Source organism: Strix aluco, chromosome 20 (genome assembly GCF_031877795.1).
Source record: "Strix aluco isolate bStrAlu1 chromosome 20, bStrAlu1.hap1, whole genome shotgun sequence".
Lineage (NCBI taxonomy): Eukaryota > Metazoa > Chordata > Aves > Strigiformes > Strigidae > Strix > Strix aluco.
In genome coordinates this window covers 14,362,435-14,375,748 of record NC_133950.1, presented here as the reverse complement: position 1 = coordinate 14,375,748, position 13,314 = coordinate 14,362,435, and the positions used below count along the sequence as shown (strand labels likewise).

The 13,314-nt window shown below is 62.1% G+C and overlaps 1 protein-coding gene across 5 annotated transcripts in view; it reads left to right on the top strand.

Annotated features, from left to right (window-relative positions):
* Nucleotides 1–1,755: 1,755 nt before the first annotated feature.
* The window catches only part of LHX6 (LIM homeobox 6), a 16,605-nt gene continuing 5,046 nt past the window's right edge, over nucleotides 1,756–13,314 (top strand). For 3 of the 5 annotated variants that reach the window (XR_012625855.1, XR_012625856.1, XM_074846360.1), the window contains exons 1-7: nucleotides 1,756–1,839; nucleotides 2,404–2,469; nucleotides 2,670–2,855; nucleotides 2,926–3,047; nucleotides 8,712–8,932; nucleotides 11,573–11,673; nucleotides 11,763–11,858. Coding sequence is in view for 3 of the 5 variants with exons in the window: in XM_074846360.1 (XP_074702461.1) it covers nucleotides 1,765–1,839; nucleotides 2,404–2,469; nucleotides 2,670–2,855; nucleotides 2,926–3,047; nucleotides 8,712–8,932; nucleotides 11,573–11,673; nucleotides 11,763–11,858 (867 nt within the window). In the remaining 2 variants the exon portion in view is untranslated. Of the gene's footprint in view, nucleotides 1,876–2,008; nucleotides 2,143–2,328; nucleotides 2,470–2,669; nucleotides 2,856–2,925; nucleotides 3,048–8,711; nucleotides 8,933–11,572; nucleotides 11,674–11,762; nucleotides 11,859–13,314 lie in introns of those variants that run through there. The other 2 variants (XM_074846362.1, XM_074846361.1) reach the window with 2 other exon arrangements.

Below are 13,314 nucleotides of genomic sequence, written 5' to 3'. Positions count from 1 at the left end.
GGCAGCCGCCGGTGAGAGCACAGCAAAACCCAGAGACTTTTTAACCCCGCAGCTCGGAGGAGGTAAATGCTCAGGAGCGGTTTTTACAGGAGTGCCAGCTCTGGGGCGTTGCGTATCAACCATCAGCCAGGTCTGAGCGGCCCCGGGAAGCGCTTTGGAGGAGGATGGGGCCGGCTCTGCAGCCGTGAGCACGGCGGTTGGCAGGCCGGTGGGGGGACGGAGAGCGGGGCTTGGCTGGTGGGGGGCTGGTTCTTGCCCCTGCCACACAGCCCCGGCCTCCTGCGGGTTTCTGTGCTTCCCCCATATTTCCAGCGCAGCCCCGGGGGCAAGGTGGGTACCGAGGACAACGTTCACGCCCGCGGTGTGGGTCTTTCCTTCGGTGTTTCAACAATCTCCCCGCCTGTGGTGCGACTCCCCGCTCGGGACAGGTATGGAATGATGCCCTCGCCCACGGGAGCGCAGAACGTGCCCAGCCCCAAATCTGGGGCTTGCGGCTGGCTCGCTCGGTGACACGCAGCTTCCCTGGTGCTGCCTCCCGCGGGCTCCAGTGCTCACGTGGGGTGTAAGAAACGGGGTGAGCTTGCTGCTAATAGCCAGTCCTGCTGCCCGGGCCTGGGCCCAGCGCAGGCAGCAGCCACGTAACTCCCGTTCCAGTGACCTGCCTGCTCTGGGCAGGGGCCTGCCTGCCCCCAGGGCTGAGGCTGGGCTGAAGTCACCCTGTTCCTGAGCCCTTTCAGACTTTGGGGAGCCCCCAGTGCCCGCTCTGTAATTATTAGAGAAAACCGCCGGCACTGCTGCCTTGGGGTGGGCCGCGGCCGCCCTCCATCGCTCTCAGATGTGAACAAATCCCGCGTTGCCCCGTTCCGAGCGGCGCCGTGTAGGGGGGCAGACAGCCTTCATGCCTCTGTCCCTGAAAACTCCTACGGGTTTCTTCCGGAGCAGTTGGAGCTGATTCAGACCCTGCCAGCCTGCTTGAAACCGTCCTTTCTCAGCACCGCTCCTCCGCACTTGTCCATCTGCCCCCTCTGCAGAGGGGAGGACGAGCTGGCGGGCCTGGGGCTGAGTTTCCTGGGGGTTTCTCGGGCTTTCTTGCAACCTCAATGTTTAAACCTAATGTCTTGTATTTATTCTAAAATGGCTTTCATCTGATTTCCCTCTCGGTTAACAATTTAGCTGTCAAAATCAATAACGGCGAGGATCCATCCCCGGCCGCCATCAGCTCACGTTACCGTCCTGCAATTACTCCGTGGTGGAACCGCTGCCGGGGCTTTGCCGGGGAATTATCAGGTTACTAATGAAGCCCGGGCAGAGGCGGGGGGGGGGGCAGACGCCGCGGCGGTGGGTGCGATCCCCGCTGCCGCACCCCAATCCCGCCCCGCCGCGGGGAGGAGGGGGGGAGCTCCGAGGCCGCGGCCGGTCCCGGCGGTGCTGCCCCGGGGCCGTGCGCCCCGTCGGGGCGGGCAGCGGTGGGGGAGGACCGGGCCGGCCCGGGGGTCGTGTGTCCCCCCCCCCCCCCGCCTTACCCCACTCACTCCGCGCCCGCGGGCGGTGCCGCCGCCGCAGGTAGCGGGGCCCGGCGGGGCGGGCGGCCCCCGGGGCGCGGCGGGGAGGGGTGGGGGGGGCTCCGCTTCCTGCCCGGCCCGCGGCCGCCCCCGGCGGGGGAGCGGGGCCGGCGCGGTTCCCCGCCCTTCCTGCCGCGGCCGCGGGACGCGCCGCCCGCGGGCACGGAGCGCGGCGGCGGGCGGAGCGGGGCGCGCCCGCCCCATGCACCGGAGCCATGAGGGCGGGCAGCCCCGGGGCCCGGGCCGCCGCGCCCCGGCCGGCGCCGAGGCGGGCAAGGTGAGCGCTGCCGCTGCCGTCGGGGCCGGGAGCGGGGCCGGGAGCGGGGCCGGGGCCGGGGCTGAGGCTGGGCCCGCTCGCTGCCTCCCGCGCCCGAGGGGAGGATTTTCCATCCCGGCGTTTTCTGGGGCGTTTTGTGCTCGGCGGAGGGAGAGGGGGAAGAATTTCGATTTTTAATTACTACCATTAAAAAAATCAAATTTGCAATTCTTTGGGTGGCCTGATGGATTCCCTGATTGACAGCCGGAATTGACACTCTGGGTACCTCTTATCTCGGGCATTTACGGCAATTTCTAATTGCAGGTAGTTTGTGGGGTTTTTTCAGCGCTTTGGCTCGCATGGGAACCGAGCGATTACTTCAAGAGGCCCGGGTTAAGTGCAGGCAGGGAGAGAATTCAATCCACATTCAAATTGCTTCATTAAAGAGACGCAGCTTTTGTTGCAAAGGATTTAAATGGCCACTAGAAAGTTCTTATTTATTGTTTTGAGGCGGTTTATATAGGGTGCCCCGCGCTCGCCCGGCGCATGGAGCCGCAGCCTCCCTCTCCCGCTCTCTCCCGCAAGGTGATGCCGCCGGAGCCGCTGCCCAAGGGGAGCGCCCGCTGCCTCGACCCGCACTCCCGCGCCATGGTAAGCGGGGCCGGGGGGCTGCGGGGGGCTGCGGGGACGCACCGGGACCCGCCGGGCCGGGGGATACCGGAGGGCTGCGGGGACCCACCGGGCCGTGGGGATGCCGGGGGGGCTGCGGGGTCCCGTCGGGACGCCCCGGGCCGGGGCTGCGGGGGACGGCGGGGCCCCGGCTGACGGTCCCGATGCGTCTCCGCCCGCAGTCGCAGCCCGACGGGGAGCCGCTGCCCGGCGCCCTGGAGAAGGAGGACGCCCGCTCGGCTCCCAGCACTCCCTCCACGCCGTCCGTCTGCTCCCCGCCATCCTCCTCCTCCTCCTCCACGCCGTCGGCCGGCAAGAACGTCTGCTCCAGCTGCGGGCTGGAGATCCTCGACCGGTACCTGCTCAAGGTGAGCGGCGGCGGGGGGCGGCGGGGGGCGGCGGGGTGGCCCCAGGTCTCAGCCCCCTTCTCTGCCGCAGGTGAACAACCTCATCTGGCACGTCCGCTGCCTGGAGTGCTCCGTGTGCCGCACCTCGCTGCGGCAGCAGCACAGCTGCTACATCAAGAACAAGGAGATCTTCTGCAAGATGGACTATTTCAGGTAGGGGACACGGGCTGGGGGGCAGCTCCGCGCTGAAACCCCGGCTCCGGTGGTGGTTGGGGTGGTGGTGGGGGCTCAGCGTCCTCGACGGCTGCCCGAGAGGCCGGGGCCGCTCCAGCGGGGAGAAGGTTTGAAAAAGGCAGTGGGGCTCCCCCGGAGAGACGTCCCCTCGGGGCAAGGGGAGGAAGGCGATTTGGGGTGCAGCACCTCCCGGAGGGGTTCCTGACACCCCACCCCCCCGCCCCGCCGTCAGCCGGGGTTCAGACCCTCGGCTCCGCGGGGATTGTCCCCTCGCCCTGGGGAACGGTCCCGGCCCGGCGGGTCGGTGTGAGCCGAACGGGCTGCGGTGCCCAGAGGGGAAAGCTCGGGGCCGTGGGGCACCCCCCAATGCCGCCGCGTCCGTGGCGGGAGCGTGTTAAAGACCCGAAACAAATTACCGGCAGCGCAAAGCCCCGCGACCGGGCCGGCACTCGCCGGGTGCCGGTGGGCTCGGCCCGGCCCCGCACCCCCCGGGGGAGCGTGTCCCGCAGGGAGGCTGCTTCTGGCTGCGACATTCTTTTGGTTATAGACCTCCATCCACGAATTTTTCCCCAAAAAGAGTAGCATGAGGGGATGGAGGATCCTGAGCTCCTCACTGGGGTTTAACTAAACATCAGAGCCCCCTGCTCGGACTTTTCCCATCCCACAGGATGAGGGAACACGGTTTGCTCCGGCAGGAAGGGCAATCACGGCAGGACGCGAGAGTGGCCGCGGCGGGGGCCCGGGGGGCTCGGCAGGACCCTCCCGCCGCGGCTCCGCGGACAAAGGTGCCGTGGGCAGGGCGTGCGACGGGAATACCGGCGAGATTTCTGCAGTGTTTTTCCTTGAGAGGGTCTCCAAATCCTTGATCAGCCGCGGCTCAGCCCCCGTGCTCGGTGCCGCCGCGGGGTGCGGGGTTCCCGGAGGCGGGTACGGGGGCTGCTGAGAGCCGGATCAGTCCCCGCTCCGCGCCCTGCCCGGTGGTGGTTGTTGTTATTATTATTATTATTATTTTAAAACTGCTATTTTTTGGTGATTTCACCGAAATACCCTTCACTGTCAGCAGAAAGATTTAGGGAAGTCCGCGGTGCCGTTGTGCTGCTTCGGGGCACTTTCAGCGTTTTCATTAATTAATAACCGTTCCGATGCCGTTAATGTTGGGTTTTTTAAGAGTGGACCTTTCTAAAGGCGGTTTTAAAATAGCGACTGGTTCTCTAAATTGCCTTCGAGCCAGTCCAGCGAATAACATCTGTTAAAAATAAACCCATTTAGCTAGAACCCCCCCGGCAGCACCCTCCCTCCCGGCGGAGCCGGCGGGCGCTGCGCGGTCTCTGCGCGCCGGGGATGCCAAAGGAAAACTAAAACGAAAATCGCTGAAGGTGCCGCAGGACCCCCCCAAATCCTGGGCGGCTGGTTCGGGGGGCAGGGGGGCTCCCAGGCTGCGCTTCGTACTTTTTCCACAGAAAGATGGGTGAGTTTGGGTGGTTTTTTTGTTGTGGGTTTTTTTTGGTTGTTTTTTTTTTTTTTTTTTTTCCGGTGAAACGCGGTGCGGCGGGCGCGGCCGCGCTCGGGGCCACCCCACTGCCCCCCAACCCCCAGATCCGCGGGGCTCACTGCGGCCTCGGCCGGCCCCGGGGCGGGGGGCAGCGGGCGGGGGTCTCCGAGGGCAGCCGTGGCCGAGCCCGCCGGGTCGAGCCGCGCCGTCGGTGCCGGTCTGCGGCCGGGAGCCGTTCGCCAGGATCGGGGCGGGTCGGAGCAGACACCCCCCGGGCTGGCAAACCCGCCTCGGGGGCCGCTCGCCCGTCCCCGGCCCCCTCCTGTGCCCTCATGGCCCCGGGAGCATCGTGGCCCGGAGGCTGGCGAGCCCGGGACGGCCGGGACCGGCACTTGACAAAGCACGAATCTGACTCTTGTGCTATTTTTTTTTAATTATTATTATTTATCATTTGCTGCAGATAAAGTGTGTGGTTTTGGTTGGTTTTTGTTTTGTTTTGGTTTGTTTTTTTTCAAAAGCAAAGCAGAAAACCCATCCTAACGCGTGCGGGTCTTTGGAGCCAAGCAGATGGGAAGGGGTGGTGGGATGATGCGCTCTGCACGGAGCACACGGCGGTTTTTCTCGCACCAGCGCTGATTCTCCGGGAGCTGGGGCTGCCCGTGGGCAGCCGGGGCTGGGGGGCCGTCAGGCGTGGGGCTGACCACGGGCACTGCCCACCAGTGAGGGCATTTAGGCCTGGACTGTCTGACCTTCCCTTCCCCGTTCACGTGAGGGGCTATGTAAGTGCTGGCGCTGCCGTGGCTCCGCGGCCTCGTGTGCGTTTTTAAGCAAATGCTGCCGTTTCCTGTGTCTTGTCAAATAATTGCATTTGGCATCCAGGGCTCCGTCGGTTCGAGGAGAACCAAATTAAAATTGGAGCTCATTGAGCAGAACATTGCGTTCCCGGGCGATGCGAGGGCTGCTCACAGCCAAGCTCCCACGGCTCCGGTTGCAGGGAGGCCCCGTGTGATCCCGGTGTGATTCCCACAGCACCCCGCTGTGACCCCTGGGGCTCCCTGCCTCGCTGGGCAGCCCTTGGGCATGTGAGCGTGGGGTCACCGGCCCCAACGCGTGTCCCTGAGGGCCAGGACAGCAAAACAGCTGGTGGTGCTGTGGGTGGGCCAGTGCCCACAGCCTGGCTGTGGCCCAGGTGGCTTCCGTTGCCCCTTGCTGTCATGTCCCACTGGGATGATGCTCCTGCTCAAGCACCGCCGTGGCTTGGCATGGCGATGGACTCTCTGAGGTGACCCGCTGGTAGTCCGCTGGGCGGTTTGGGGTGACGCCTGGAAGCCACAGCTGACTCTGGGTGCTCTGTTAGGGGCTTCCTACAGAGCCGGCCCAGGAGGGGACAGGGATGTCAGAGCTGTGGGTGGCCCTGGGTGGCCCTTGCTCCATCCCCACGGGCAGGGGTGGACAGCAGGGCTCAGGGAGCTGCGGCACCCGGGTACCAGTGGTGTGTGAGAGCCGGGACGCACCAGGGCGTCCTCCCGCCTCTGCTCTTCCTGCGCCCCAGATGTTGCGGCCGCCCCCGGGGGAGGTGGGATGAGTCTCTCTGGGATGAGTCTCTCCTGGTAATGTTGTTGGCAGTTTCCATCTCCCAGTGCTAACTGTCACAGAGAGCCAGCAGCATCCACTCACCCGACCACAAACCACACGTGCGGGGCCTGAGCCGGCGGCTCCGGCAGATGTTGGTGATGCCCCGGCCTGTGCTGCAGTGCTGGGCTCAGGGAAAGCCTCCGGCTCTGCATCTCTGGCTGCAGTGCGGCCCTGTCCCCATCCCTGCCAGGTGGGTGGCAGGAGCCATGGGGTGCCCCTCACCTTGTGCCCCGCAGCCCTGAGAGGACGGGGCTTTTTGGGCTATCGCGAGCTCAGTGAATTAAAGTATTTTATTTTTGAGCCGTTGTTTCCCGTGGTGACAGGCCGGGGCAGCCTGCTCGCAGGCGTTTCTCTCCCCGTTCCTGCGTTGCTGGCAGTCCCTGCGGTGATGGTCTCTGTTGGGTGACAGCGGGTGCCTGTGCCCAGCCCCGGCTCAGCCCGGTTTGCGTAAATCCCGATTGCTGCAGTCAGTGCTGGAGGCAGGTGTTGGCCAAGAGCTGCAGGCGCAGCATCGGTGGTTGCGGGTGCCGCAGCCTGTGCAGCCCTGGCGTCTGGCTGCTGAGCCCCGGCCTCACCGGGCGCTGCTCGTGCCGCAGCTCTGCAGGGGACAGCGGCCCCACGAGCCCCCGCACCCTCTGCAGCCCCCACTCTGCTCCCCGTGAACCGCCGCCATCCCAGGGGTCCCGCCTAGCCCCGGGGGACACCGTGCTGCCTGGGTGTCCCCCTCAGATCGTGGCTGGTGTGTGATGGGGATGTGTGATCTTTCCTGTGCGGTGCCTGGTGCCTCAGTTTCCCCTCGGTGGCAGAGGTGCCGGGACGTGCCTGTCCCCGTGCTGGGCTCCCCCCTCCCCGCAGCAGGCTGGGATTCAAGCGGGGAGCAGTGATTACCACGTGCTATTAGCTCCGAAAGCCTGCCCCTCGTTTGATACCGTTCAGCAAGTACGACTGTTTACATAGCACATTGTTCAAAGTAATTCAATTTACAGGAATGATCTTTACTTCTAAATAAAAAATTAATACAGTTCTTTTGTTTGTGCGTTTATATAAACTAGCTGGCACAAAGTCAGTTTACAATGTTCCCATCTGAAGTAAATTAGTGAAGTCTCTTAGCTAAGTCTCTGTATAATTTCAGCACAGAAATGTCCTCTCTAAAGCAACCCTTTTATTTTTTTAAATTTTTTTTTTTTTTAGTCAGCTATGGTCAGGCTGAAAAATTTAAACCTTTCTTTTCCTCCCAAATACTTTTGCAATTAGTAATTCCAGCACAGGACGGTCTTTCTGCATCTTGCTGAGCCCACGGTGGGCAGCAACTCTGTGGTGTGGGGCCGGACACGGGCAGCGCGTGTTGGCTGCGGTGGGCTCGACCTGGGCTATTCCACCGCCTGTCTGCGGCGGCCGGGGCTGCTCTGGCCCACCAAAACGGGGGGGCTTGTGGTGTGGGGTGTCTCCTGCTGCTCAGCGCCGTCGTCTCAGTGGTTTGTGCCTGCGCTGAGAGATGCCGGAGCCGCTCGGGCAGGGCTGGCAGTGGCTCCGCTCCCCGGCTAGCACAGGGGTCGGGGGCGTGGGGGGCCTGGCTGCGGCGGGGGGCCGGGTGGGAGCCCCCGGGGAGCCCGAGGCAGCGGTGGTGGGTGCAGCGGGGAGGTGCAGCGGCTGCGGTCAGGGCTGTGTGGGAGCCAGCACCAGCTCTGCGGTGACGGAGGAGCTGCTCGCTTCTCCCCTGCTGCTCTTGCTGCTGCTTGCTGCTCGTTGCATTTCTTTTTTTAAGCAGCAGAATACTAAAATGCAGAAGCCAAAACAAGGCTGTGCCTGACCCTGCCTGTGCTGCAGGTGCCAGCCTGGGGGCGCAGGGCCATGGGGGCTGCAGCTGCTGCTCCCCGTGAATCGCCTGCCCTCGGCCGGCAGCATCTTGGCAGAAATGGGGTTTTTCAGAAGCGCCTGCACATGCCCAGTGCCCGGCGCGGGGGTCCTGGCCGTCCTGCTGCCTCTTCATTGCGCTGAGCTACTTCCCAGCGTAACTCACTTCAGCACAATCATCGTCCTCTTGCAGCGAGGAGACTCCTTGTAGGAGGAAAAAGCAGATGCATGCGCCCGTACGTGTGAGGGGAAAACACATGTTTTGATTTATGGCAACGGGAGAGAACCGGCTCTGACACAGTTTCCATCCGAGTCTCACACTGGCTGTTATCAAAATAAAAAGCCCATGGGCTTGGAAGCTGATTCATGGCGCTGCGTCACCTCAGCCATGCCTGGTGCTGCAGGGCCGTGGCAAGTCACACCCCGCCACTGCCCGCACTGCTGCCCGCACTGCTGCCTGCACCACCCTGTTGCGGGGGAATGGCATCGGTGGGGCCATTTCTCTGCAGCCCCTTCCCCACATTGGTGTTGTGGGGTTGGGGGTGGACGGGGGCAAGCGATGGGGTTGGCAGCAGCGCCCGTGTCCCAGTGTCCTGCTGCCTGCCCTCACCCTGCCTGCCCTCACCCTGCCTGCCCTCACCCTGCCTCTTCTCCTCCTGCAGCCGGTTTGGTACAAAGTGTGCCCGCTGCGGCAGGCAGATCTACGCCAGCGACTGGGTGCGGCGAGCACGGGGCAACGCCTACCACCTCGCCTGCTTCGCCTGCTTCTCCTGCAAGCGGCAGCTCTCCACCGGCGAGGAGTTCGGCTTGGTGGAGGAGAAGGTGCTGTGCCGGATTCACTACGACACCATGATAGAGAACCTCAAGCGAGCGGCGGAAAATGGTAGGTAGCCCCAGCAGCGCGGTTGCGGCCCTTGCCCCGGGGACTGTGCGGGGCCATCCCTGTCCCCTTCGCTGACCCCCATCACAGGTTGCCATGTTCGTGAAAAGAGGGTGATGGGTGACCCTGGGGGGTTGAGCGTGAGGCCCTGGGCTGGCAGAGGGCTCATGGCGGTGGCCAACGTGCTGGCAGCACCCACGGCTCGTGGCAGACCTGTGTGCCCCAGGCAAGGTCAGGGACAAGCCCCCGGTACCGTGCAGCCCGGCATGCAGTGCGTGAGGAAGCCACTGGGATTTTGAGGCTGTGAGTCATAAATCTAGAAGGTGGGAAAGCTGGCGGTCCGACAAAACCTTCCCATCATTTTCCACCCGCCCTGCCCGCCCGGGGATGTGCCGCTCCCAGTTGACCCGCCGCAGCACGCCACAAGCAGCCGGCCAGCCTCGGCGTTCCCAAGCCAGTCTGTGACACAGAGGTCACGCAGTGCCACAGCTCCTATCCCCTTGAGCTCAGCCCCATCCTCCTGTGTGGCAGCAGCCAGAGATGCTCAGAGGAACAGATCGGTGGGGTTAGTCCGAGGCGGTGCAGTGCCAGGGGGTGTCCCGCGATGGAGAGCACCTGAGATATGTTGATGCAGCAGCAACAGCAGCTCAGGGGAGCAGGCAGCCTCGTGGGCTCAGCACTGCAGGAGCTCGGCGGTGCCTGGGGCAGGAGGGAGCCTGGCCGGGTCCTGCCCATGGGCTGGGGACGAAGCCAGTTTGTCTCGTGCACATGGGGAGTGATGGCCGCGGTGACTACGAGGCTGTTGGCTTTTACCACGTGGGTGCTGTGCCGGGCGAGGAGAGGGTGCCTGGGGATGCTGCGCAGCCACAAAGTCACTGAGAGAAGTGCCTGGGGCCACCTTCCCACTGGACCTCATGCTCGGGACCCTCCCGGGGCTGGGACTGTGCTGGGCCGTTGCCCCCGAGCCAGAGCAGGGCTCCAGCCCTCTGTGCCCCTCACTAGCACTTGGTGGGCATGAGGAGGCAAATGCAATGTCCCAGCCTGTGCAGCATGTGGGAACCATTAACAACCTGACATGAAAATAATCAGTGTTTCTGTTTACAGTGTTTGAGTTCAGAGGATGAAAACAGAGTGCCCGGTTGGGCTGGGAGGGTCCCGGCTTGGGACGTGGCTCGCGGCGTGTTGGTCCATATGGTTGGCTGCTGCAGAGGGGCGAGCGAGGCGGTGGGGAGCAGGGATGGAGGGGGAGCAGGCTGGTGCAAGGACGGCAGGGTCTGGAGCCAGGGGGTCCTGCAGACCCGTTACCCCAGCTGAGGGCTGGGGGGTGGGTTTGCTGCTGCTTGTAAGGACCTGCTGGTGTGAGCTGAGCCCTGCAGTGTCAGGTAGTGCTGGGACACGCAGCAAGTGTCTTGTGTGGGTACCTGTGTCCAAGCGTCCCCTGGTTTTGAGAAGGGGGTGGGATTGCTTTGGAGAGCTGCAGTTGCTGCGGAGTTGGAGGGCCACACTCCCCCCCCCCCCTCCAGTAATTACCCAGCAATTTCTTCTGCACATGAGGTTTTACATACAAGAAAAATAAACAGATGTTGCTGAAGTCAGAGTCCCATTCATCATCCGAAAAGAACAAGTCAAACTATATGAGAAAGTCCTTCAACTCAAGCCAAGACAATCACAGCCCGGTCCAGCTTGCAGAGCAAGCGCCGGGTTGTGCAGGCGCATCCTGGGAGTGGGGCGAGCGCCAGCCCCCTCAGGCATCCTCCCTCATCCATCACTTGGTGCTTCACCCGCACCCCCGAGAGCGGCCGGGCACAACATGGGCTGCAGCAGGGACCCCGGTGAGGAACGAGGAACCCCGTCTCCAGCCACCCTCCCCGTGGGCTCCACAGCTATGCGAGCACAAGTGGGCTAAGCCTGATGCCTGGGGAGAGGGTGGACAGTCCCCTCCCGGCACATTCTCCTTCCGTGCAGTTGCTGCTCAGAGCCTGGGCACCACATAACTGGGGGTCACTGGCACCCCAAGTCCGTGGAGATGGTGCTGCTCCTGTCGCTGCTCTGGGACCCTGGAGGAGGAGTCGGGGTGGATTTGGAGGATTTGGGGCTGAGGAAAGGAGCAAAAAGCCCGTTAAAATACTCTGAGCAAATGAAACGATGATGGAGGCAGCGCCCGCAGGGGAAGACGGGGCCACAGGGACAGCGTGGGGCAGGAGTGACAGATGTTGGTGAGCCCCGGGGAGGCAGGGTACTCCTCTGAGCTGCTCCCTGGGGGACACAGCCAAGTGCTGGCCATGAGTCAGGGCCAGTGGGACATCAGTGCTTTCTCCCACACACCACCTTGACATCTGTCTTCCCATTGCCATCTCCCTGTTCCTTGGTCCCTGTGGCTTCCGCCAACTTGCTGCGTTTTTCTTAATTCACTGGTAAACTCCTCGGGGCTGGTGGTGTCTCCTTGCCGGTGCGTGGAGGGGCTCAGCAGCCCGGGGCAGCTCCCGACCAGTGGTGCTGGCTACTGCTCACAGCATGGGATGTTGTGGGTGCCCCCCCGGAGCGATGCCAGGTGTGTTGTCCCCCGGTCGAGCGGCGGTTGCACACCGGGGTGATGGGCAGGGGAATTTCTGACCGGCAGCACTTGGGGTTTCTCTCTTGTAGGCAACGGGATCACGCTGGAGGGGGCTGTGCCCTCGGAGCAGGACAGCCAGCCGAAGCCAGCCAAGAGGGCCCGCACCTCCTTCACCGCCGAGCAGCTGCAGGTATCGGGGGGGGGACGGGGACCGGGGGGGCCGGAGGGGCTGCGGCTCCCCGGCCTCATCCTGATCCCGTCTCTCCTCTCCCCGCCCAGGTCATGCAGGCACAGTTTGCTCAGGACAACAACCCCGACGCACAAACGCTTCAGAAGCTGGCGGACATGACGGGGCTGAGTCGGAGAGTCATTCAGGTGAGGGGCGGCTGGGGGTGGGCAGGGGGCGGGCAGGGTGCAGGCAGCATCACACAGGGAAGACAGGGGTACACCAAAAGGCTGCTACTACACAGGGCTCACATCCCTGTAGCCCCTCGCTCCCGCACATCGACCCTGGGACTTGCAGCATCCAGCAGCTTCTTGCTGCCTCACCGGCACGTCGGCTTCACTGGCTCCCGTAGCGATGCCAGCACCACCCTTCCTCTGTCTCACTCATGAGTTTTTGATTTGTTTTTCCCCCCTTATGATGCAATGAAAAGAAAAACCCATACAGCCCCAGCCAGTCCCAGTAAACTGCTGGGTGGGAAAGCTGCTGTTAGCACACGGTCCCAGAGCTCTGACATCAGGCACGGGTGCTTCCCCGGCAGTCAACAGCCATCCTTGCTGTGAGCAGGCAAAGCTGGCTCGCCTCGGGAAGCGCTGGGATCGAGAAGTTTAAAGAAAAAGGGTTTTGCAGCCCTAGGGGATGCGGTGGCAGGGGAGTCCCCGTGCTTGTGCTGTTCAGGAGGGAAGGGAGCGCGGTGCCGTAGGGACTGAGAGAAATGCCCCCTCTGCAGCTCCCAGCTCGCTGTCTCCGTAGACAGCCCAGCTCTGCCCCTTGGTGACATTCATACTCTTCACATTAATGTTCTGCTGACATACTTTCTACATACAATAAAACCCATGACTGATTAAAATAAATTTGGAGCTTTCGTCCAGGGTTGTTTTGCCAATGACACATTTAAATTTTGTGTGTGAAAATCTGGCTCGAGCCTCAGTTATTGAGATTCTTCATTTAGCTAAAGATCAAGCAGTCTGCACACTGGGCTATTTTTTATGTGGATATTTTTTAAAGGCGCTTTGAACAGGAAACAATTTGTCAAATGCTTACGACTGTTTCCTTCTCTGTGGTCCAGCATGCTCAGCCTCAGAGAGCTGATCTTTGCACAGCCTTGGAGAAGATTTTTTACTCCAAGCTATCTTTCAAAAATTAAAGCATAAGAAAGAAATCACCACATTAGCACAAAAAAGCCCTCTTCCATGCATGTTTTAACTCTAGGATGTAATCCCCTAGCTATTCCTTTAATTAAAAGCAGTAAGATATGGTCAGAGGGTTCATACCTGCTGCTCACATGGACCAGGGCTGTATCCCACCACAGTACCCTCCTCTCTCAGCTTTAATGTTCTGCTGATGTGGTTTTTGAATACGGTAAACCACAAGTGATTAAAACAATATTGTTTTCCTCATCCCTAAAGTCGTATCTTCTCCTAGTCTAAGCTTTTACTCGGTTTTGTCTCCTCTTGTCTCTCGCTGTGCCAATGCTCACGCATTTCCCAGCTGATCTCAGCTATGCTTTTAGGCCAGGCTAGCTGGGGTTTAAGGTTAAAATCTAAATACGACCTTAAAGGCGCTCCCATCATTTGCAGTGGAAGCTGTGAAGGGACAAAGCTTGGC